Genomic DNA, 25,000 nt, shown 5'->3' with positions numbered 1-25,000 from the left:
GCTAACTCCAAACTTAGGAGATGATAAGGAGATGCTATTGCTAGCATTAGCTAATGCCAATACCTCAGTATCAATACCTAGTCACCCTAGAGTTTCAGTAGCATATAAGCTCAAGGAAAGTTGCTGTTTTAACAAAGCCATTAAAAATGAGCATGCCAGTGGCTGGCGTTATATACAGCATCATTGCTGAACGGACTAAGAGGGATACTTTATGGTCTGACTGAGAGAGCTAAAGGGTTTGATAAATAATGCATTGCACAACGTGTCTGCCGCTGTTCTTTGCACTAGGAGCAAAGACTCTCAGTCAGACAATTCATTCAGTCGATGGGGCCTTTAACGGGGAATAACTCACGAAGCACGAAAGCCGTCATGGTGTGTTACAGCAAAATATGTCTTCATCTATCTATGTCATTATGTCCTGTTGATGAACTGTATTTATGTTTGCTTTGAATGTGCATTCTTTTGATACTTGTACTCATGTGGTTGTCATTATTGTTTTGCGTATTGGCCACCACTCTTATCCCCTCTTTCCCCCCCCCCCCCCTTTTTGCCTTTCATCTCTTTCAGCATTGACATTAAGTTCCTTGACTACAATACCATGACTACTTTCCGCTTTGGACAGCACGTCATCAAGGCCTCGGCTGTCTTCCTTCAGACAGAGCTGTCGTTCGCCTTGGTCAACCGCAAACCAGTGGTGCCTGGACGTATCCTTCCATGTCAGCTGTAGCGTGAACAAAAAAGCGTCAACTGAATGTTCCAGTTCAGCACCAAGTAAGAAAGACGGACTCTCACTTGCCTATTTTCTGTCTTTTTCCTCCTTATGCTCTCTCTCTCTCTCTCTCTCTCTCTCTAATCTGTCTGTCTCTCTCTCTCTGTGTCTTTTCAATCTGCCTGTCTGTCTGTCTCTCTCTTCAATCTGTCTGTCTGTCTCTGTCTTTCTTTCTCTCTCTCTCTCTGTCAATCTGCCTGTCTGTCTCTCTCTCTCCCTCTCTGTCTCTCTTGCGCTCTCTCCTCTGTTTCTCTTAGCTCTCAGTGGAACATTGTGTGCGTAATGGGTTGTGGTTGCTCAGCAACAGTTTGTTCTTAGTTAAGTTCATTTTGACCCCGATGGGGAGGTCAAACAAACAGATGTTAACAGCAGAACAAGAGGAGGAAGTTTTCAGGTAAAGTTCTGCCCAATGAAAAAGGTTGTATAAGGGCTGATAAAGTTTGGTGTTGTGTCAAAAAACAGTCACTTTCTTTGTTATGGACAGAGGCACAATGAGAGCCAAATGACCATGAATCACTGTCAATTTTTTCTTTAATGTCTCTCTTCCGGTGTGGAAAACTCAATGCTTTTGTCTATTAATCTTACTTCTCAGCATCCAAATGCAAACCTTGCATACATTTGCATGATTTTCATTGCTGGTTTGTTTGAATAATGTGCTTATTCTCTTTTTGGAATAATAATAAGTCTTCTCTGTGCCTGTGTTCCTCAAGTACTACTCTACCTTACGCAACCTCCGTGTTTAGATTAACTTTAGACGGGAGGGGATTATTCACAGTGTTAATGCCTCAGTCTAAAGAGAGGCAACTGCGTTCTCAGGCCACAAGGAATATATTATCATGATTTAATCATAGCACTGAGATAGCACTACATGAGATGATATAATGCTGCCTAGGAGGAGAAAGAAAAAATGTCTGAGTGATAGCAGGCGAAGTTTAAGCCTTGTGTCTCTTTGTATCACCACATTTGGATGTGTGTGTCTGTGCGTGTGCGTGTGCGTGTGCGTGTGCGTGTGCGCGTGCGCGTGTGTGTGTGTGTGTGTGTGTGTGTGCGCGCACGCGCGCTCGCGCTCGTGGTCTTTCATATCTACTTAGCCTTTTCCCCTTCTGTCTATCTACTGTATGTTGTATGTATGTGAAAAATAGGGAGAGGATGTCAAGAAGTGAAATGATGTTGGCTGTGCTTTTGTGAAGCAGTAAAAACCCATTTCAACCACAGTTCTAAAGTCATAGTCCAATACAGGGTACATCACATTCTTTTATTTATGTAAGGTAGAGTTCTGTTTCTCTGAAATGAAACCATAACTGCATCATATATTATGTTGAGTATTTTAGATTCCTGTAGACTACTGCTGAGTGCTGTTTATATTGTGCCTGTCTTCAGGGTCAAAGAGTTTCATTCTTGTGTAGTAGATGATTTGTTACGACCCAGGCTCGTATGGGCAGCAAACATGAACTGGAGGCCAACACAAAATGCAATTTAAACAATTAAGATTTATTTACTAACAAGAATATGTCTAGGGGATATGATAGGGCTACTGGTTGCAGTTGTAAAGATGGTAAATTCCGGCAATGACAGAGTAGAGTTTGGAAGAGATGGATGTATAAGCAGGTTTGGAAAGACAAGTAGTGTATGTGCAAAATGAGTGGATGTTGAGTGTCTGCATGTGTGTGGTGAATGAAAGTCTCGATGTGTGCGCGTGAGTGCAAGAGTCAGAATGTCCGAGCAGAGAGAGAGTTCCCAGCCAAGTGAGGCTGCTCTTCAGGTGTATAGACCACACCCACTCCAGGTGCAATCAGTCAATTAACAACCCTCCGCCCACAGTCGGATGCATAGGCCTCTACACAGACAGCAGGGGGAGCAGAGGGTCGTCACAGATTATATAGAAGCTATTTACAGATTACTGCGGCATGCATTTTTATTCATGATATAATTCATAAATGGTTTTAATAATGTACCAAGAGTGGCTGTTTTGGAAACATTTAAAGACCTAGATTTTTAATACCTGCAAACCGAGAGAATCCACTGTGAGTTTGTTAATTTGTTTTATGGTAATGCTGCCCTGCCTTCTCTTGGTACCTGATTATGCAGATAGAAAGAAACATGACTCATTATCACTATATTCCAATTTTATCCACAGACTAATGTTTTGATCATAACGTTTACACATACATTAGAATGTCAAATTGCCAGAGTTTAAGCATTAATAATTCGTTTGCAAATTATGGTGGATGATGCTGTATCCTCTGCTTGAAAATATATAACATCACATAATATTCAGCGTCGATGATTTGCAGTCATTTGTTTAAAAAGCCTGCATTTGCAGTGTGAGTGAAGAAATCCTTACACTTTTATTGATGCGGGGACTTTTTTTCTTAGCAATCAAATCAAATTTCTGTGGCCAGACCTCTCTGGACAGAGCAATTATTGGCGTGACCTTTCTCTAATGTTGGTCTACTATGACTGTCTTTGCCATTACTCAGATGTTTTTTACACACACACACACACACACACACACACACACACACACACACACACACACACACACACACACACAAGGAGTTACAAGAGAGACAATGAGACATTTGCACCACCATAGTGATCTGCTACTGTATGTGGTCAGATACTGATTTTTATATCTTTCATTCAGTGAAGGAATGCTGAGGTGAAGGTGGGAGATTGTATGTAGATTAGCGATGGGATTAGCGATTAGTCAATTAGCACTGCAGGTTGATGTGTACCACCCAGGTCTCACATGCACAAGGCAATCCTGCCTCCTGGGCGAAATAGGATGTCGCCACCCATCATGTTTATAGACTGTGTGCTACCTTTGCAGCGTGCAGAACAGGGCTGGGCTCAATGTGTGGGGAAGCTCAATGTTGCTTTTTACTGGACCGCACGGAACAATTATACAATTTTGTGGGACAATTGTGTGGCCCTCACAGAGAAAAAAGTACAGTAGCTTACAATTGAGCAATTGGGGATTGTAGTTACATAAACGTATCATTATTACAAGCTATTATGCATAAATCGGACTACCTTTTTGAATATGATGCCGTCTGTTTGGTGTGCATTTAAAGGTGACATTAGGAATGCACTTGGGGTGTGGCTGTTTCATACAGTATAGCCCTGTGATAGGATGGCCTCATTGTAGGGAAACAAGCTCAGGACTTCCCTGATTTGGTGACATGGTGAGATTCAGGTGTTTACCCATTACAGTACATTGTCGCCCCCTCCGCTACATTCCACTGCTAACAACCTGGCAATTCAGGCTAACGATCAGCACCCTAATCATATGCAGGAGAGGCGTTCTTCAACCTGTGCACTTGTGTACAAGGTCTCATTCATGACTGTTCTTTACAGTACTGTAGGTTCTCAAACTGTGCTTCTCTCTGTTATGGTACTCTGGGAGTCTCCAAGATGCTTTATTTCATAATGTTTTTTCTGTTAGCTTTCTTGAAAACAACAACAGCAACAAAAAGAACAACAAAACAATGCCAAACAGTATGTACAATGTAAAATACATTTAAATTGGCCTATGTTACCGTATTTTAATGCTGGTCATAATGGTGGTACAGTACTTGGAGAGTCAGTTGTTCTCTGAGGTGATCTCATCGTGAAAAGCTTGAGAACCACTGGTCTATGGCATTATCAGACAATCAGTGTGTTTTCAATGTTGTAGCCTATAACTTGCCACGCTGTGGTGCCCCTGGTGTTTTGGTGCACTGGGCAATTGCCCAGAATGCCCATGCCTTCCGCCCGGCCCTGATGCCACCTCACTGGCCTTGGTTAAATAGACTTTGTTTTGAAAGAGCGGCAGCTGTTATGGTAACAACCATTCATTTAAACAGGACCCCAAATGGAATTACCATATTTTTGTAATCCTATTAAAATTCATAATTAGTTGAATTGTGTGCCGTCGTCCCGAGGACGTAAGCGTTTTCTGGGCAGTGGAGGAAAGGGGTTCTCACATTTCATTCTGAAAGCATTTCTCTTGTTAAAGCACATTACTAGACACACACCCAAGGACCAGCATTACAATATTATGTGGCGCTTTTGTTTTTTGAAACATAGCCCGCAGGTTGGCACTGAGCGCTGTGCGCCCCCTTTCTCTGATAAATGTCAACCAGAGTCAGATATGTCTTCCAGTCAATGTGTTCTGAAGTAGATCAAACAGAAGCAATGTGCACTGTAGCATTCAGAAGGGGTCATGCGAACGGTTAGGCCAGCTTTAATTAAATCTGTGAGCCGTCTGCAGCTTTTAAACGGGCAGCCCTCTCAACAAACAGCCATCTGAGATAGAGACAACAAAGTTCAAAACTTTTATTGATGAGCTGTATTCCACCTACAAGGTTTAAGCTTTGGTCAGCACATGGTGGCTGAAGCCGGACCGATGTACTTCCGTCTCCCGTAGTCAGACTGAGAGCTCGTCTACAGATAGTGTGTTATGTCTAGTGATGTCTCGTCTCTGTTTTCTTCTTTAAAACTCCGTGTGTGTGTGGAGTTGGTGTGCTGTAGGGTAGCGGCTACAGGTACTGCTACAGCTTTGTTGTAGATGTTTTTTAGCCTTTGATGAGCACTCGATATTCCTGCCTCAGATAAAGTTCTTTCATCATGTCGTAAACATGAGGAAAAATACCTGACCTGTGGGCAACGAAGGCTTGGCTTTTACACTTTTTTCCCCCCTCCTGTTAAAGCGAAATTGCACATAGCCTGGCAGGAGCTTGTTTGTAAACCTTCTGAGGCCACCATCTCTGTGTACACGGGATAAATAAATAGCTAATTGTGTTAGGAAAGCAGGTAGGAACTCTTTGCATTGGGGTTTCAAGTGACTATACACTCTAACTCTGTCGGTAGAACATAAATATTTGTTTAGGAGTGTGTTGTTGTTGTTGTTGTTGTTCAGCCTCTCTCTCCCTACCTCCTCTCTCTCTCTCTCTCTCTCTCTCTGTTTGTGTTTGTGTGTAAATGTTGTGACCATGTGATGAAGAGATGTTTTGCACTCTCAGTCTGATTGCCCCTGACAACTCTCCAGTTCCATGACAGACTGTCAGCTTCTCCCTTTAAACATTGTCATGTGTCTTAACTCTTCTGTGATGCGGTGCCCTGTGATCGCTCGTCTTCAGACGGCCCTATCCAACCCCCCCCCCCCCCCCCTCATTCTCCCCCAGGCCAGGGCTCTGCTGATGGAGCAAAGCAAAGCGGCGCCCCTGGCGTGCTTATCCCTGCTTGTCCAGTCGGCTGCGCGGATCACTGTGCTTCTGCGCCGGCAACCATAAGAGAGACGAAGAGAGAGACAGAGATAAAGAGAGAGAGAGAGAGAGAGAGCGAGCGAATAGATAGAGAGGGCGAGACAGAGAGGGGGAAAAAAGGAAGGAGGAGGAGGAGGAGAGAAAAAATCAGGTCATTGGATATTCTGAGCTGGAGGAAGACCAGAGCATCGACCTTTTCATCTTCAGCGTGTTTATGTCCATGCGAGGCTGTGTGGGAGCCGAGTGCTACCAGCGTCTCGCATGTCTCTGCCAAAGCACACTCCTATCACGGCCATGACAGGCTGCAGCAAGCTAGGCCATCCTGGGGTGCTTGGTGTGTATCTGTTGAGTGTGGATGCTGGGGAGTGTGTGTGTGTGTGTGTGTGTGTGTGTGTGTGTGTGTGTGTGTGTGTGTGTGTGTGTGTGTGTGTGTGTGTGTGTGTGTGTGTGTGTGTGTGTGTGTGTGTGTGTGTGTGTGTGTGTGTGTGTGTGTGTGTGTGTGTGTGTGTGTGTGTGTGTGTGTGTGTGTGTGTGTGTGTGTGTGTGTGTGTGTGTGTGTGTGTGTGTGTGTGTGTGTGTGTGGGGGGGGGGGGTTGTTATGTGTGTGAGGGTGGTGGTGTTGGACTAGTGGCGAGGGTGACTTTCGAGAGAGTTTTCTGAATATTTGTCCAGGAGTGAAACAGAGTGTCCTCATGTTCCCCTGGATGTCTTCCCATTCCCCCCCACACACACACACACCACAACTCCCCCACCACCTCTCCCCTCCGCCCTCACATATTCTGACCATGAAACATTTATCCTGTCATGCATGCTTTTTCATTTAAAGGCAATTAATTTTTCACAGGCAGTTTCAAAAAAGGCCTCACAGCACAATTAGCGAGGGGAGGAAGAACTTCATCTTAGGTGTTTGTTTAGATGATTCTACCTCCCCCGTCTAATGTTTGAAAGAACAAAAAAAATTCCTCCATTTGCATTTTTCACGAAGGCTAAATATTTTAAGACATTACATTAGGTATCTAATTAAAGGTTTATATGCATAGTTCCTCTTGACTCTTTTGGAGTGCAAATGCCTTTGAAAATATATGGGCACATATATTTTGTCTCTCTCACTAAATAATTCTTTTGCCTCTTTCATCTCTTTTATTTCTGTTAAATTAATAGATTGGTTTAAACTGGGTTGATGGAGAAAGCCTGCACAGTTATTCTGTAAACTCAAACTCAAAGTAGACCTATGCGTGTGTAGTTTTATTTTAGAGTGTGACCTTGTTAGATGAAATGAGGAGGTGTGTGGGATTTCAATGGAACTGAATCACCAAGATGACAATGAGGGAGAGTTCACTAACACATTGGGCTGCTCCATTGGGGCAAAAATGGTGAACATTATTTTGGTCAATATTGAGACCAGGATTTATAACTCAAGATAAAATGAGGGCGTTGTTGCGAAACGTTTTTTCATAATCGTTTGAAGTCATAATTTCTGCTATATGAATGAATGTAAATGTAATAATTTCTGATTAATCAGCTAATTCGATTAATTGCCCAGCACTAGCACGCTGGAGGTTTTCACAACAACAGACAGATTTTGTGAGTTTAATCAGAGGTGACTGTGATCTATTCTTGACCACACTGGGGTGTTCATAGCTGTTTGCACTCAGCTCAATCTGTCATTATTGAGCAGGACTGTTCAAAATCGATCCCGAATCCCTCTTAGGAGACCAAACAGATCAAAACTATACATGTGCAGCATGGGAAAATGACACAGTCAAAGTATGAATGATTTAATCTTCCATTCCACCACACAGTGTCAAGTCTACTATTTCATAAGTGCATTTTTAAGAGGCAGTGGTATAAAACCCTCGCAGACATGTCTAATTAGTCTGTAATTAAATGAAAACCCAGAAAGAGGACAAGCTAATACTCCCGAGGAAGCAGCCACTGTCCCAAACACCACTTCAAAACAGTTCCTAATAAATATCATAGCCTAAACAGCTTTATGTAACAAGACCTGAATAGCAGTTGTGAGTAAATGAGCCAGATCACCATAAGCCCGAGGCAGGTGGACACAGACCAACCCGCTCCTTGCTCCCCTTTCATGTGACTAAATGGATCTCAGTATAGCAATAAGATGATACTATGCTGCTATTCCTGGAGAATTGCTTTCACATTTAGAGATGTAACATGCTTGTTGAGTCATCTCTATAGTCTTCTGACCCCGGGGCCATGAGTGAACTTGCTGGGTGTAACTGGCTTACTGGCTGAACAATTGACTAGATTGGAATATGTTACTGTACATGCTGTGCAGATGTCTAGAGGTGGATATTTTGCCTTCTTCTCTACAGATATCCAACCTGTTCACATTCATTAAAACATCTGCTATTTTATATGCACAGGTTAGAATATTTGTATTCATCCAGGGTCGTAGACAGGCCCTTTAATAGCAGGTAAAGACTGAGGCAATATTTCATAATTAGAATGATACCCTCCTGAATTGCATGTCAAAAAGGCCTTTGTAGAGCCAGTAATGGTAGGAAAATGCCAGGAATTCCTTGCTTTGTCCAGTTCCTTGGTTGATCCCCATGTACAAATGCCTTCTTGAAGGTTAAACATTTCAGTGCAACATGAACTATTAAACAAGGTTCCCTGCTGAAGGTGCTTACCACTGCTCTATAATAAAGAAGACTTTTATTATAGATCACTGGTGCTTGCATGCAAATATTTGACCCCTTTGACAGTGACTGATTGCTAATGGTAGTGGTGGGGGAGTCTCAACCAACCATTAACATGTCATTATTCATCATTTAATATCAAGAGGCTGGACTGGCTCTGTCCTCCTACAGTGGTGAATTAAATTAGCACAAATAGCAACTGAATATGCTGAGGTTTGACATTGCAGAGTGTACATATCTTCCTAGGGTCTCTAATTCCTGTCTTCATCTTTGGCCATAAAGAAACACAGAGGTTTGAAGAACATTTAACAACCTTTAGTTGTTTATATTCACTGATGTTTAAAACAATGAAATGCACTCAGTTTTAGCATTCATATGCATAGTGCATCTTCTCTACATTTTCAAGTAATCCCCCAGTCTATTCCATACAAAATCAGGGAATTGTATCATTTGTGGAGTAAAATCATGGAATGTCAGGACATTTTGTTAGCAGTTTAAAATGTACTTGCCAAAATGCATTAATGTAAATATATTTCCAGGCAGAATTGGTTTATATCTAGTAATTCGTTTTACTGCTGGCTTGAGTAGTTGTGGTTAGCCCAACTTTGTTTAAGCGAAGCCGATTCAAGACTTTGGGGGAACTTCATAAAGAGTAGACTGAGGCAGGAGTCTGCATCAAGAGCCTCCACGCACAGACATGTGCAGGAAATGGGCTACAGGTGGCATATTCCTAGTGTGAAGATACACTGGGCGTCAGAGACAAGGTTAGAGTGTCTTACCTGGGCTAAAGAGTGGTCCAAATTCCTCCTTTCACACAAATACAAATTTCGCTTTTTGTTTGGATATCAGGATCCAATCAAGGGCCCAAGAGTCTGGGGGAAGAGTGGAGAGGCACAGTTGCTTGAAGTCCAGTTTGATGTTTCCACAGTCTCAGAGGATTTGAGGTGTCACTGTCATTGTCATCGGCCAGTGTTGGTCCACTGTGTTTGATCGAGTCCAGAGTCAATGCAACCTTCTACCAGGAGATGTCAAAACCCTTCATGCTTCCATCTGCTGACAAGCTGTATGGAGATGCTGATTTCCTTTTCAAGTAGGACTCAGTACCCGCCTTCAGTGCCAACACTTTTACTACTGTGCTTGATTGGCCAGACAACTCATCTGACCTGAACCCCATAGAGAATCTATGGCTTATTGTCAAGAGTAAAAAATAGCTTGAAATATTTCACTTCATATCTTATGGATCTAGAATATCTGAAATTCCCTTTTTTAAATAAATTAGGGAGGAAAGAAACTTGTTGGGAGGAAATAAACTTGTTGAGAGGAAAGAAACTTTTTATAGCATGACTTCAAAATAGTTATAGAAAAGTCTCCCACCTGATTGCATCAGTTTTTCTAGCCGTTTGTCCATCCATCCGTTGTTCTTTCTGACTGGCCTGTTTTAATACTGGCAGCACCATGGACATCCCTGACATCCCTGTCCCCGGCCTCTTCTTCCAGCCTACCCTCAGATGTTCCCACCATTTTTCTGTGAGGCAGGACACTTAAATCCCCCTGGCTGCATTGCTGCTCTGCCCTTGAGCAGTTCCCTCCATTGCCCATACCTGAGACACTTCCCTGGGGAGATATCCATACCAAGTGCCCCCACCAATCTCGCATGGCTTTTCTCCACACGACGAAACCCCAGCCAGCCCTATTTCTCACCTTGTCACTAGGTGAGGTCAGAGGTGCTGTCAATTTGATGCAGTCCCACCACTTGTGCCCACAGACTTGCCCTCTCGCTCTTGTATCCATAACTGAAAGTTGGTACATAGAGTAAACAAACTGGAAAACCTTGAGCTTCACCCAACTTGAGGCTTAGCTCCTACAAGCAAACTTTGCTGCAGACCCAACCATGGACCTGCATCCCCCTTCTCATGTGTGCAATGGCCCAGGGGCACTTGATCTCTTCACCCTCTGGTCTCCACAACTTTCCCTCCGCCATCATCTTCTAGTTTGAGCAACCCACCATTTCCAGCAGGGAGTCATGACCTTTGACCTGGAAGTGCAAAAAAGCAATTCTCTCTCCAAGGGAGCTGCCCAAGAGTCATCCTCTGAGGAAAATGCATTTGTGGATTTGACATGTAGGATTGATTTTCTTGGTTATGGCTCTTGTTATTTGTGAATTGCAGTGCTTTTCTCTCAACAATGTGTTTTGTTCTGTTTGTGGGTCATCTTATTGTCATTTCGCTGTTTTGTGTAATAAAACATGTAGACAGTATATTTGTATCTCTGAAGGGGAACCATCTTGCCTAATAGGACACAGAAGTTAGTAAGGGACCTGTTGACCGCCGTGCTTTGAGAAGTCAGACAGTAGAATGTGTAGCTCTGCCGTGTGCCAGGTGAGGAATCGTAACATTTTTTCAGAAGAGATCGGAGACTTATGACGTGTTATTATGATGTGTACAGTATACCCTGGAGCTGTGTGATCAGATTTGCTTGGAAATGAAAAAGCGATTTGAAGAAAGCGTGGTGAAATGACAAGGGTGAAAAACAAAAGTGCAAATCAACACCTTAATAGACTTTTTATGTGGGGTCTAATGAACCACAACTCTCAGTAATGGACTTTTAAAGGGGAGAGTGAACTATACATTATTATAGGAAAATGACACCCAAGACCTCATGTAGATATGTGTGGCCATTGTATTTCTGATATAGAATCAGGTTTGATTATTGCAAAAACTGAATGCCACTGCAAGATATGTCACATATGTCGCATACTGTGGATGTGTAGATAATGTCTGTATTCCACGGCATGCAAATCCCAAGAGCATCATAATTGTGAGCAGTATAAAATGAATGGATGTTGGAGTTTACTATTTCATAAAGTCTTAACTGAAATATGCCCCCTTTGGCCATGTACTTGTTTGGTGTATGGTGCCCTCTGGCAATAGCAGTTCTCTTATGCTGGAATTGAATATTTGAGAGTCACGGGATATAGAATAAAATATCGCATATCTCAATCTGAAGGCCAAACGGTTGCAGAAATTAATTAAATTGACAATTGTCCGGATGAAATGAAAAGAAATATATGCATTCAGGAGTTTCATTATACAAATGTTATTTATCTAATGCCTTAAATGAGCTTATTATTTTCAAATTATTCTCACTTCACTACTGCTGAAGATAATGAATTCCTAAATTATTTTTTTAAGATTCTTATAGCTCAAATGAAACTTGAATTCACTGACTGCCTCCATCTTCAGCTTTACCTCACTGAATGCAGTCTTGAAATACAATACTGCTCATAATTAAGATTTTTAATCAGCAAAGTTCAGAAGCCAGTTCAGAAACATCAATCACCATTAACTATCAAATAGCTTGGGCTTTATAAGGCTTTTGAAAGCCATTTGAGCTAAAAGAGAGAATGGTCCAAATCTGCAGGCATTTAATAGAAACTAGACTGAAAGAACAAGTGTTGAATGCTGTGGAAGCCTGTCTGTTTAGGCTCTGTTACTTGATTTCCTTTCCATTGTCATTGTCTTTCCCATTGCCTTCGTCGTTGAATCCTAAATGCATTTTGGCACAACTTTATATCTAATTGGCCATTCTGATGTGACAACACCTAATTGAATAAATCCATCTGGGCAATCCGTGGTCTGTCTCAAATGATGGCCTCACTGGTGTAGACAATACACAATTGTAATGCATTGTCCTTTATGTAATGCAGGAAGTAGCATCAAGGTACAGTATTTTCTCAATGCCGTAACTGTTGCCAAACTCCATACAAGGATGTTCCATCCTGAAAGTTTGTTTGCTCCTAATTTGACAGCCTAAAATTAGAACGCCTCGGAATGAGCTCTGCTAACAGATGAACGCCAGTATGAGAAATCCTTGATTCATTTTTGTTTACACACAACGGCACACAAAATGAAGATTTGCAGGCTTGCATTCACACAATGAGCCAAGAGCTTTCTATAGCATTTTTTTTTTTTTTAGTCCCTGTGCTAGTTTTTTGTTAATCAAGGACATTGCCAGAGAAAGCAGTCTTCTAAAGGGGTCTTGAAAGCACATGCATTTACATTTGTTTTTATCATAGTTCATATCAGGCAGTAGGACGCCATGTATACTTTCAAAAGTTTGAAGGTGAATGCTTTCCATTCGGGGAAAAAAAAACAAGTATGATATGATGCTTTTATTCAGTATCAGTGGTGTCCAAGAATCAGATCTCCACTGTGTTGAAAGCTCCATGTTCTGTAGAGGTTACTCTTGACCCTCTGCAGATAGAGGTTGGCATGTGTCAGGATATCTGATTTTACTGGCCAGTGGACCTACACTATTTTTATGCGATTCATGTCTGTGTGTTCGGTCAGCTGTAACAGGAGTTTAAATATGGGGGTAGTGATTCTGTGGTGGATTCTATTACTTTCAACTAACAGCAACAGTGAGCTGTCTATGCCAAATTGGTTATTTTATTAATGCTTCATTGTCATAGTAATGGTCGAACATTTTTTGGTGGCAGCTTAAACGTTTGCGTATTGACACCAATAAAACAGATGGATGGACAGTTAAAATGGAGTCAAATTCTGTCTCGCTATTTTGCAAATTATTGGTTCCAGATACTGTGAAAAATGGTAATTTAAGCTTGTAAAAGCCCATAAATATTTGGGGTGTCAGGAGAGAAAAGTGATACATGGTATTAGAGTAATTACGTACCTCCGCCCTTACGGGTGCAATGACGCCATGCCGTTGGTTATTGCACCCGGTTAATCAGACGTTTCTGGTGTCTGGTCTAATGCCTTCCCCACTGAGAGGACAGCCTGTGGGGGGGAATGGTGGGATACGGGGTGGGGGGTGGGCTGGGGATGGGGATGGGGATGTGGATGCTCTCTCTGATTGCTTCTCTTTCATCAGTCTGTCAGAGCCACGGCGGACCACTAACAGGTCCAGTGACCTCCAATCCTCGAGGTCGTCTCTCCCATGGTTCGCCTCATCAGTCACAAGTTTGCTTTGCATGAGATGATGGGGCCACTTCTTGGTTGTCAAATATTTGCCTCGCTCTGACATTTTTGTAGTGGATCATCATATTTTTTTTTTGTTTTGGTCCGTATAAATGGAAAGCCATTAATCTAGTGTTCTTCTCGGGCTCCTGCGTGTGGCTTCTGTGTAGGGGGGCATGCACTCCTCCCTGTTGCTTTGCGTGTTGAGGGCTCATTAGTCATTAGTGCAGCCCAGAGGTCAGCGTTGAAGCTCTCTTTGCTTCTCAGGCATCGCCGATCAAACCTAAAAGGACACGCTCAAATATAGTCAAATCCACAGATGGATTAACAGCGTTGTTGTTTATGAACTGAATCTGATTTGATGCTGAATATTTTCGTACTTGGTGCCTTATGTACAGTAATTCAAATTCTGGGTCTGTTTGTCACAGTCATAAGAAATTGACAGGAAAAGGGACGCTGGTCACACATGATCGGTCACACGTGTTCGGGTCCGGGTGTCCACGGGGTGCGAGGTTCATGTCCAGTCCCGCCCTGTCTCTCTCTCCCTTCTCGCTTCCTGTTGATCTTGACCGTCCTTTTCTAAATGAAGCCTAAAAAAAGAAATGGAAAGGAAGTCAAATGTAAGGTGAGCCTTGCCCAACTACATGAGTATATGCCAGCGTACTGTATCATGACGGGAGTCACTGTGGAGTGGCAGCCTGCCTGCGGCTTGAAGGAGACTTTGTCTAAAACTTTTAATTCGACACAACACCGACTTGGTCCGATGAGCTATAGTTCATCAGTATGTCAGAAGCGTCAAAGATAAAGTTAACCAAGCAAATGATTGCCGTGTTGTCGGGTCCATTGACTCCTTCAAAGCATAACAATGGGTGTAAGTGCCTCTTTAAGGAGATTCTCATCTCTGCCCCCAAATCCCCTTCTCGGAACCCCTGAATTGTGCATGTACAGCATTAATTAATATGACCATGGTACCGTGTAATTGGCTTTTTTTATGAACGCTGTTGTGGCTCATAATTCAAACCACCTTAGGGCAATTTTTTTTTTTTTTTTGCATTTCTTTTTCAACAGACTTACCCCCAATATTTAATGATATCCCCACCTGGTGTCCTGATGGAGGCATTCGCCATGTGGCGGTGGGCAGGCCTGCTTACTGAGCACAGGCATGGACAGTGGACACTTTCGCCCGCTCTTGTGGGTCGATCACCCCCGAAACGTCCCGCTTAGCAGTAGGATTTGCATTGACACAATCTGATTGGCACCCCACCGGACAGCTTTCATCTTGCGCTCTTGGAGGGCCCGGGCAAAAGCGTGGCAGCGGATGGATACACGTGCCTGGGCATCGCACAGCCTTCTCCACACGCCGGCACTATCCTGAGCCAGAAAAATCAAAGTCAATCTGGTGGAGCTTTTCCCTTTCCAGGTTTGCTTTTGCCCCCACTGGGAAATAAAGTATCAGCTTCCATGAGAAATTGCATTTTTTTTTTGTTTGACTTCGTTCCGTTTATTCATTTCACTTACTTCCAGGCTCTTTCACTTGTGGATCGGAGTGCAGAAAACTGTGATTACATGTGGAACCTCAGCGAGTAGCATGATTAAAATGTATAGATTATGATATGGGAAAATGCTATCATTACGTTTAGAGATTTCATATAGACATAATGAACCTGGGTTTTTGTTTTTATTTTCTCACGCTTTCCTTTTAGATATGAGGTGGAGGCACATATAGATGTTTGCAACATCTGTATGTAGACTTATGGTAAATAACCAGTTTTTGATTCTTTTTTACATCCACCAGCACCAACTCTTGTGTAATGAGATTTCTTTTCAGCAAAGTCCATACAGTACCACAGACTGGAAAGTTTATAACGACGCACTTTATTATTGATTTTTAAATTTTCTTTTCTTGTTGCTTTCTCTCTATCCTTTTAAGTACTGAAAAAAAAACACTCTTTGATATCCATCCAGAAAAAAAAAAATATGAGCATCTGGGAGATGTGAAGAATGAAACGGCATTTGAATCACTTGCCTTTGAAACTCCCCCCATAAGCACACTCTGTGAAAGTCAACAAAGTACGGCGCAAAGTTGACACAAGCTCTGTCTCGAGACTCTGCATTTCAGCGACTCCCAAGTTTCTCCAAAGCACGATCGCCGATTGACCGCAGCCACGGGCTGGGAGATAGGGGCCGAGGCGCGTCCAGTGGAGGCCTGTGGGGGATTGGCAGGCGTCGGGAGTGGACGGTGGGGGGGGGGGGGGGCTGCTGCTGGTTCGCTGGCTGGATGGGTTATCAGTCGCTTGGATAAGGAACATGCAGAATCCCGCCACCAGTCTGTCACAAGGCGCCAGGGTAGATTGCTTTGGCACGGGGAGGCGTGATGCCTCTGTTGGGCGAAATGAATTCTGTGAATGTTAAGCCGCCACTGCGTGGACCCCTGTGATAAGCTGATCATAAGTGGAGGGATTTATGATGCAGCATTAAAGAGTGTTGTTTATTCTTTTGACTATTATTTAGACTATAATTGGGAAGGGGAGATACAAAAGTATACATTTGTGAAAGTACAGCAGCAGGATACGCCTAATATGAAATAATATGGTATGGTGTGTTTGAAGCTAAAAGAATTGTCACTAGTCGTATAAATGGTTTACACGAAATAAACATGTTTTGCCTGAAATGGACACATACAACCTAGACTAAAGATGTTATTACAGTAGTGTGTGTGATATGATTTACACTCAAATATGGTGACTTTATTTTTTAACGTTTAGCCATTGTGTTTTATGGCATATGCATAATATGGAACATCATGTCTGTCATTACATATAATTTATATAAAGAGACAAATAACTTCTCGGTAACCAACAATAATATTTTTGTCCCTTTTTCTTTTATTCTTGACAGATTCTTGACAGATAGTTTCATTGCCATTTGCAGTCTTATTAAAGTGTAGTGAGGACGCTACCGTGGTAAAAAAAAAATGGTACTCTGTTTTGGTCTCCATGGTGACTGACCGATGCTGATCATGCACGGATGCCAATCAGCTCACGTTTCAGTATCGGCAGAAGTCCTACGAGACGCTCGCTCAATAGTGTGGACGTTAGGTGACCTTCCTGCCTCGTCCCCCGGTGTGGAGAGAGTGACCTATGGCTTTCTCTCGCGCCCGCTCCGTGTGTGCTTCATGCCTCACGTACCTCCGCAAGGGCCGATTGAAGACAACGTCCTCCTGTCACACACGTCATGACATTCTCCGTGGCCTCCGAAAGAGGAAACCGATCGGCAGATAATTCCCCATGATTTAATTACACAGAACGTGTCAATATGACATCGGTCAAGACGGTGTCTGTGGCCAGTCCTGCACACACACACACACACACACACACACACATTCCTATTGCGGGGGCATACCGCTTAACTCCACTTGATACTGAGGCCATTAATCACAGCAAAACAAAAAAGAGAGCAAAATCTCAGTGAGCTGATGTCACTGAAAAATTCACACCCTGCTAAAATTTCAATGTCGCTCAAGTTAGGCAACTAATCGGCCTGACGGGTGCTTGTTAGTGCTACTTTATGGGTGTGGAGGGGGCAATGAGTCAGGCTGGCAGTGAGCTCAGTGGGTGGAGGTGTGTGTGTGTGTGTATGGGGTGTGGGGGGGGGGTCCCCCCAGAGGGCCAGGGTTTGGGGAACCTCTGCAGTCATTAGAATGTCCGGCAGCTGGCGAGAGCTTGGCACGCTGACAGAGGCTGGGCGACCCCGCTGACCCCGCGCTCCACCTAATGCATGTAAATGAGCGCCGGCGGTGGGGGCCGCCCGCTGCAGACTCCTGCAGGAACGCGGGCCGGTCATGAGATGCCGAGGTCAGAGCGCCCATAATCACTTACATCTTAAAAAGGCCTGCTGCCTGACAGGCGGCCTGTGGCGACCAAGCTCAGCATGCGCCGGCACTGGCCGGCTTATGGGGGTCTGTTTACTGTTACTGGCCACTGCACTGGCCGCTGCTTGATATGGGGGGACCGCCAGTGGAACTGGCCACTGCACTGGCCGCTGCTTGTTATTGCTTGTCAAGTAGAGTTCAGACCAAAGACTCGCGACGAGACGAAACAAGATGTGCCGCGACGTTCTAAAACCTTGCAACTGCGACTAAACATGTTGAATGCTCTGCGACGGCTTGCAATTATGCGCAACTTCTAATTCACGCCGCTACAACTCGGTCTCATCGCGTCGGGAGTCTTTGGTGTGAATTGGGCTTTACACGCACACACGCATGCACACATTCATGCATGCATGCACACACACATAAACACGCAGACACACATACACACATGCATGCACACACACAGAAACACACCTACTCACTCATGTAAACACACACACACACACACACACACACACACACACACACACACCATTACCCCCCCACCACACATTCACAAGTTAAACCCACACAAACACACACACACACACGCACATGTAGAAGAAGACATACAGTGGGGAGCAGATGTGTTTGATACCATGCTAAAGTTGCCTAAAAAGAGGAATATAAAATCATCATTTGACAATTGATCTTAATGCCTTTAGTTAAAAAAAATAGTAAAAATCAAATCGCTAAGGACACCAATTGTCTTTGTGATTGGAGAATGTATCGTAAATAAATAGATGAAAAAATCACAAAGAAAATTGGTGTCCCTCTGCGGTACATGTAGTTTTGCCAGGCAGTCTGTGTCTGTCTACTGTGTCTACTTTTCCTCTCTCTCCCTCTCTCTGTCGCTCTCTCCGTGTCTGTGTGTCTCTCTCCTCACTCAGCTGTCCTTTCTGAGAGTTGATTTGTATGAAAGGGGAAGGAAGCTGCATCCTGACAGGTGTCCCACAGTGAGAAGCTCGGTGCGGAGTCTATGCAGAACTTTTTTTTTTGTTATCACTGTGCCCACATTGTTTGTCATCTCCTTGCCATCTCTCTCTCTTTCTCTCTCTCTCTCTCTCTCTGTCTCCCCTCCCTCTCTCCTCTATCTTACTCCCACTTCTTACTTTTATGCTTTCTTTTTTACACTCCTCCACTCTCTACTCTTGATTCTTGGAAGACCTGAAAGTTGTTTTAAAAGGGAAGTAGCTTTTCTGACCTTGTCGAGAGAGCTGTACCCACTCCATGCTGTGTGGCTGTTGCGTAGGAGAGCATAATGTGGCGACATGTCATTTCTTCCTTTTACTAATGACTCAGTGAACTGTGACAGGTGTGTGCTGATGTACCAAAATGCAGCATATGGAGAACTCCAAAACACAGACAAATACACACACACACACACACACACACACACACACACACACACACACACACACACACACACACACACACACACACACACATGTAGGAGAGACCAATTACCTTCTTGAAAATGTATATTCATACACATACACATAGGAATTTACCAGACAGGTTTAGAACTAACAGTGAATACTGGGAAATGTTGAATTGTACAGTTGGTTTAACACCATTGAGAATACAAGGTGGATGAGGGTCAAAGTATTTGGTCGTTAAGTCAACCTTGTTAGACCTACTGTCCATATTGCTGGAGGTGTGTGTGTGTGTGTGTGTGTGTGTGTGTGTGTGTGTGTGTGTTTGCGTGCGTGTGTTGCTACTTTATTAACTTTGTTGCTTAATAAAGTAGTGAAGCTAATTAAGTATGTTGAACTTATCATGTTATGCAATAATAACACTTTCACATATTTCAACAAACAATGATTTATCTCTCGTGCCTTTAAATACAGTATATGTTTACACTGAAAATGCCAATGTGTTTTTAAAAAAAAAAAAAAAATGTTTTTATCTATCCACATCAGAGGATGGCTGTGGCAAGTAATATCACTTCGCTCGCACCCACATTATTATCTGCAATATATGAAAACAAACCCCAGGTGTTTTTCAGCTTGAATATTATTGGTGTGTGTGTGTATGTGAGAGTGAGAGATAAATATATTGAGAGAGTGTTTACATGTTTTCCTCCTTCCACTGTTTTTTTTTTCACTGTGTAAAGATGATTAAAGCTGTGAAAACAAATGGAAAGACACCAGAATGAGACAAGTGACCTGTTTCACTGCACACACAGTTGAGGTGAACAAACCTCGGCCGTCATTAGACAAGTGTCCGCTGCCACCAGCTGCCATATTGCCATTAGGGCTGTCGTTAGGGTTTTGGCATTGCCTCTTGTCCCTTTGTTGTGGGTATGTGGGCCTCAGGCCCCGTTCAGAGGGCTTTGGCAACCCAGAGCCACAGTAATGGTCTGTAAGCTGCATAAACTGTAGCAGATGCAATTTCACACCTGCAGCCGATGGAACCTGTTAAATCAGGGCGTCACAGAGAAAGATCTCGGCTGCGGCTCCTGACTCTTAGTTGCAGAACGATATTTCATGTTGATTTCATGCAGAACTCTAAGGTGCAGTCAACTAGTGCCTGTTTTGCTCTATTTTCACAGGCTATGTGTGCGCTGTGAGAGCCAGCTAAATGATAGATGTGTAGTCATGTTGAAAGGGATTTCTGCTTGATTAGTGTGCTTGAATTCAGAGCAGGCACAATGCAAATTACATCTCTTATGGCCCACACCTACAAATCATGGGACTCTCATGTTATCAGTTTTGGTTTTATGCTCAGTGTGTGTGTGAATGTGAGTATGTGTGTGTGTGTGTGTGTGTGTGTGTGTGTGTGTGTGTGTGTGTGTGTGTGTGTGTGTGTGTGTGTGTGTGTGTGTGTGTGTGTGTGTGTGTGTGTGTGAATGCATTTGTGTGCGCAGTAGGCTAACACATGGGGTGGCGTGGCCTGTCATTTGCAGGAAGATTTCTGTCTTTTACTTCCTTGCTTTTCATTCCCTTCCCTGTCTCAGAGCCCAGGTGCTGTTCCCCAGTCTTCGCTGAATTAGAGGGGGAAGGATAATAGCTATCTTACACACATTATTTTTTTCCACAATAGGGTTGAGTAAAATGTTCACCACAAACTACCAGCCCCATCTAACAAGCAGTGGGGAGTAGCAGGGCTCTTTTGCAGCCTGTAGAGGTTAATGGGTTTTTGCCTCGTGAGGTGTGCCTTGGGATTTTTTTCCCTTTTTTTTTGTTTTGCCTTTGAAGCGCGTGAGGCCCTGCTATCGAGGGTGTCCTGTTTATTAATTATGACCTCCTCACATTTGGAGAATCATGCTTGTTAGCGTATGTCCCCCCCCATACCCATACCCTTACCCACCCCGCTTCAAACACAGTCCCCCTGAACTATAGACAGGGCTGGGGAAGATAGCCCCTGTATAGACAGGGTTGGGGAAGATAGTCCCTCTGAACTATAGACAGGGTTGGGAAGATAGTCCCTCTGAACTATAGACGGGGTTGGGAAGATAGTCCCTCTGAACTAGACAGGGTTGAGAAGATAGTCCCTCTGAACTGTAGACAGGGTTGGGGAAGATAGTCCCTCTGAACTGTAGACAGGGTTGGGGAAGATAGTCCCTCTGAACTATAGACAGGGTTGGGGAAGATAGTCCCCCTGAACTGTAGACAGGGTTGAGGAGGGTGGGTGGGTGGGTGGTAGGAGAGTGGAGTGGCTGACGGACGATGCGGTAGCAATGAAGCGCTATTTCACACAAGCAGACGGAGGGCGAGAATAGGGAGGAGATGAGACGAGACAGAACGCAGGACGCATAACTCCCCTCCAGCCCGGTGCACAGACTGCTCCACGGTGGCTGCGGCTGCGGTGGCGTCGGCATTGTTTCAGAAAATTCATCTCGAGATTTCATGGTCGGGCACAACAGCCGCCGCGGCTTTAAGAGCAATCTGCTGTGACATGTCGCACCTCGGTGTCACAGGAATTTACAACAGCTCGCTTTGATCAACGCGTTTGTTTGTTTTTTTCTTCTTCTCTCTTTTTCGATCTCGTTCTCTCTCTTACCCCCCCCCCCCCTTTCCTCTCCTCCCCTCCCCTCCCACTTGCACAGACACAACCTTTCAGGGTATAGCTGGTTGTTTGCTTTCATTTCTTAACGTGTATCTCATAACTCTGCTTGTAGTCACAGAGGACTACACATGAGCACAGGTTCTACTCATCCATTTTATCTCATGCCATTGAATAGTGTGTGCTGCACTGTTGCTAGATGGTTGTAGACTGTGACACTGGGGCCAGTGGTTACTACTAAATATAGTTGTTAGCCAGAGATGAATGGTTCGGTGGGTTGCTGGGGATCTCGATGTGCGACAAAATGGAGTAAACACACAAAGACGCAGGACCTTCAGCTTTTGAATATAAACTGGAATCTGGAATTGCCTCTCAGATGTCACAGCAGTGTCTCAACCCTACCGCGCGGCACAGATAGCTGTTGTGTTTTTCTTGTAAATTTCCCATTGTTTGTTTTGTGTGGCAGGGTAATTGTGGTGGTTCTTAGGGGGGGATATGTCCCCGCGCTCCCTCTGTCTCCCTCCTGCTCTCACTACAGAGGTCCTTTGTGGCGCGCCGGTGAATGGGAGGACTTCTTTTGTGGCCGCTCTCTGCAGGCTCACCGTGTGTGTGTGTGTGTGTGTGTGTGTGTGTGTGTGTGCGCGTGTGCGCGTGTAGGGAAGGATGCTTTCCTCTGCCTTTGTTCGGCGGACGTGGCTCCAGGCCACACACACACACACACACACACACACACACACACACACGCACACACACACACACACACACACACACACACACACACGCACGCACACACACGTGCACGCGACGCTTCCAGACGAGCAGGCAGGTAGAAAATCCAGAGGAGCGGGGCTGTCAGGCAGAAATTGGATTTTACACAGCCCCTCGGGCCCCAGGGCGCCGGCAGTGGTGGCGATGGTAGTAGAGGTGGGTGAGGAGAGGAGCGGACAGGAGAGGAGAGGAGAGGAGAGGAGAGGAGAGGAGAGGAGAGGAGAGGAGAGGAGAGGAGAGGAGCGGAGCGGACAGGATAGGAGAGGAGAGGAGAGGAGAGGAGAGGAGAGGAGAGGAGAGGAGAGGAGAGGAGAGGAGAGGAGAGGGGCGGCGGCAGACGATTGTTCAGAGGCCGCAGACGGGGTTTGTCTGTTTGGTGTTTCCCTGAGCGCGTTGACAGGCGCGGCGGCGTTGGTGGCACTACCCTCACACCACTGGTGGCAGCGGGAGCAGGAGTCGGTGGGGGAACAAGGGGGGGGTGAGGACCGCACCTGTCAGGTGGCAAGGGGAGGAAAGGGGGACGAGTGGGCCAGGAGAAAGGGGGGGGGGGGCATATGGGTAAAATGGAGAATTCGCACCTCATCCACTCTCACCTCAGAGCTGGCGCCCGTGTCGCAGGGTTTCCGTGTCCCTCTCCTTCAGTGTGGCATGACAGTGATTGATGAGTGGGATTGAGAGAGACAGGAGGGCTTGGTAATGGGGTGGGGTTGCAGAGCGGCTTGTGCTGCTCAAGCACACATGCCGCTTCCCTCTTTGAGGGGTGTGGGTGGTGGCACTGGGTGGTCTGGGCGATGACAGTGCTGTGCCCAGACTCATAGCTGTGTGTGTGGGTGTGGGTGTGTGTGTGTGTGTGTGTGTGTGTGTGTGTGGGGTGAGATGGCATGGTGGGTGCGAACACGGGCAGCGCAGGGGAGAGGTGGGTTGGGCAGTCCGACAGTCCACGGGAGGCCCTGGATCCCGACAGTGGCCCTCCATGGCACCCGAGGCCCTGCAGCTGTGCCTGATCGTAACGCCAGGGCCCACCAATCCACCATCCACCCAGCCATCCACCCAGCCAGCCAGCGCGCCAGCGAGGCATTATGCAGCACACAAACACAATTTGCACAGGCTAATTGCTGTTAATTGGAGGTGGCTGAGCCGGTCGGGTTTGGGGAGCAGGAGGGCCGGGAGATCCAGCAACATGCTGGGGTACCGCGGGCCTCTCCGCTCCGAGTAATTTAACATCATCTTTATTGCCACTGACAGACATGATTGGTATGCTGATTGATCCAAGAAGATCAACATTCTCCTTGTAATTGACAAATATATCTTTATAATGGTGGGACAGAGGCATGTCTGTTTAGATTATCTGTGCAGTGCGCCGCCCTGGGGGTTGCGAGAGCTGGCAGTGTGCCCGCGGATGGTTTAAGAAGCAAAATCTTCACGGCACCTGAGGGAACAGTAACACTGCTTCAAAATAGAATCTAAAATATATATATTTTTTTGTTCGGTCTTAACAACCAGCAGGATGGCAAGAGTTGTCTGTCAGTCCCTTAACAGCTTTTCTTGTGTGTGTGTGTGTGTGTGTGTGTGTGTGTGTGTGTGTGCTTTCATTTGTGTGCATGTGCGTGTGCGTGCGTGCGCGCGTGTGTGTGTGAGTGTGTGTGTGTGTGTGTGTGTGTGTGTGTGTGTGTGTGTGTGTGTGTGTGTGTTCTCTTTTAAGAGGATGTTCCGTGCACATCTCCTGATCCTTGGCCTCTTCAACTAGTGCAAACTGAAACGTTGACCTTGGCCGAGTATTTCTTGTTATTCATATGGCCTCAAGTACCATATGTTTTTTTTAGGAGAGTGGCGAGTGTTTTTTGTTTCTAAGTGGAACTGTTTGCACTGAAAGTGGGCGCTACATTATGTGCCACTTCACGTTGTGGCATGAAGAATCCCTTCTGTGGTGGATTAACCTAGAGATGCTGATATTCTCAGGACTGTGACATAAATTATTTCTTCTCTTCTCTTTGAACTTTTCTGAGAAACAATTAATGCAAATTTCCTGCAAAGCCAGCAGATATGCCACTGAGATCCATGCTACAAAGAATCTTATTTGTTCTTTCTCTTTTGGTCTTGGAAAATAATCATTCTTTGTGTGTATGTGTCTGTGTGTATGCGTGTGTGTGCGTGTGCATGTGCGTGTGCGTGTGCGCGTGTGCGTGCGTGTGTGTATGTGTGTGAGTTTGTGCCTCTGTCGAAGTGATTGTGCTCATGCACATACCATTGTATTAATATGAGCATGAATGTTAATCTGGTTTTGTTTGCATATTCATCTGGTCCTCTATATGAATCTCACGTGTGTGTATTTAAATGTATTTGTATATACATTTAGCATATTGTATATATATATGCAGTGTGTGTGTGTGTGTGTGTGTGTGTGTGTGTGTGTGTGTGTGTGTGTGTGTGTGTGTGTGTGTGTGTGTTCATGGCGTATTCCCGTATCTCTGCAGGTGCACCAGTGTTCGTAACCTCATGACTCAGACTCGTTTTTTCCGCACGTTTCAGTGTCCTTGCTCTCCTCGTGGTACATGCCACACAGACACACCAAACATGCGTGAAATCGCCCGCAAACCCTCCCCTGTGGACCGTGGGAGATGAGCTGCGTGTTTCTGCACTCAAGAGAAACGTAG

General features: G+C 44.8%; 1 protein-coding gene across 3 annotated transcripts in view; it reads left to right on the top strand.

Moving 5' to 3' along the window:
• The window catches only part of fhit (fragile histidine triad diadenosine triphosphatase), a 166,780-nt gene that overhangs the window by 54,182 nt on the left and 87,598 nt on the right, over positions 1-25,000 (top strand). For all 3 annotated transcript variants that reach the window (XM_062544999.1, XM_062544998.1, XM_062545000.1), the window contains exon 4: positions 568-704. In XM_062544999.1, the coding sequence (XP_062400983.1) occupies positions 599-704 (106 nt within the window). In that variant the 5' untranslated portion in view covers positions 568-598. The remainder of the gene's footprint in view (positions 1-567; positions 705-25,000) is intronic.

The sequence above is a fragment of the Sardina pilchardus genome, chromosome 9 (assembly GCF_963854185.1).
Source record: "Sardina pilchardus chromosome 9, fSarPil1.1, whole genome shotgun sequence".
Classification (NCBI taxonomy): domain Eukaryota; kingdom Metazoa; phylum Chordata; class Actinopteri; order Clupeiformes; family Clupeidae; genus Sardina; species Sardina pilchardus.
This window is presented reverse-complemented; position numbering and strand designations above follow the sequence as displayed.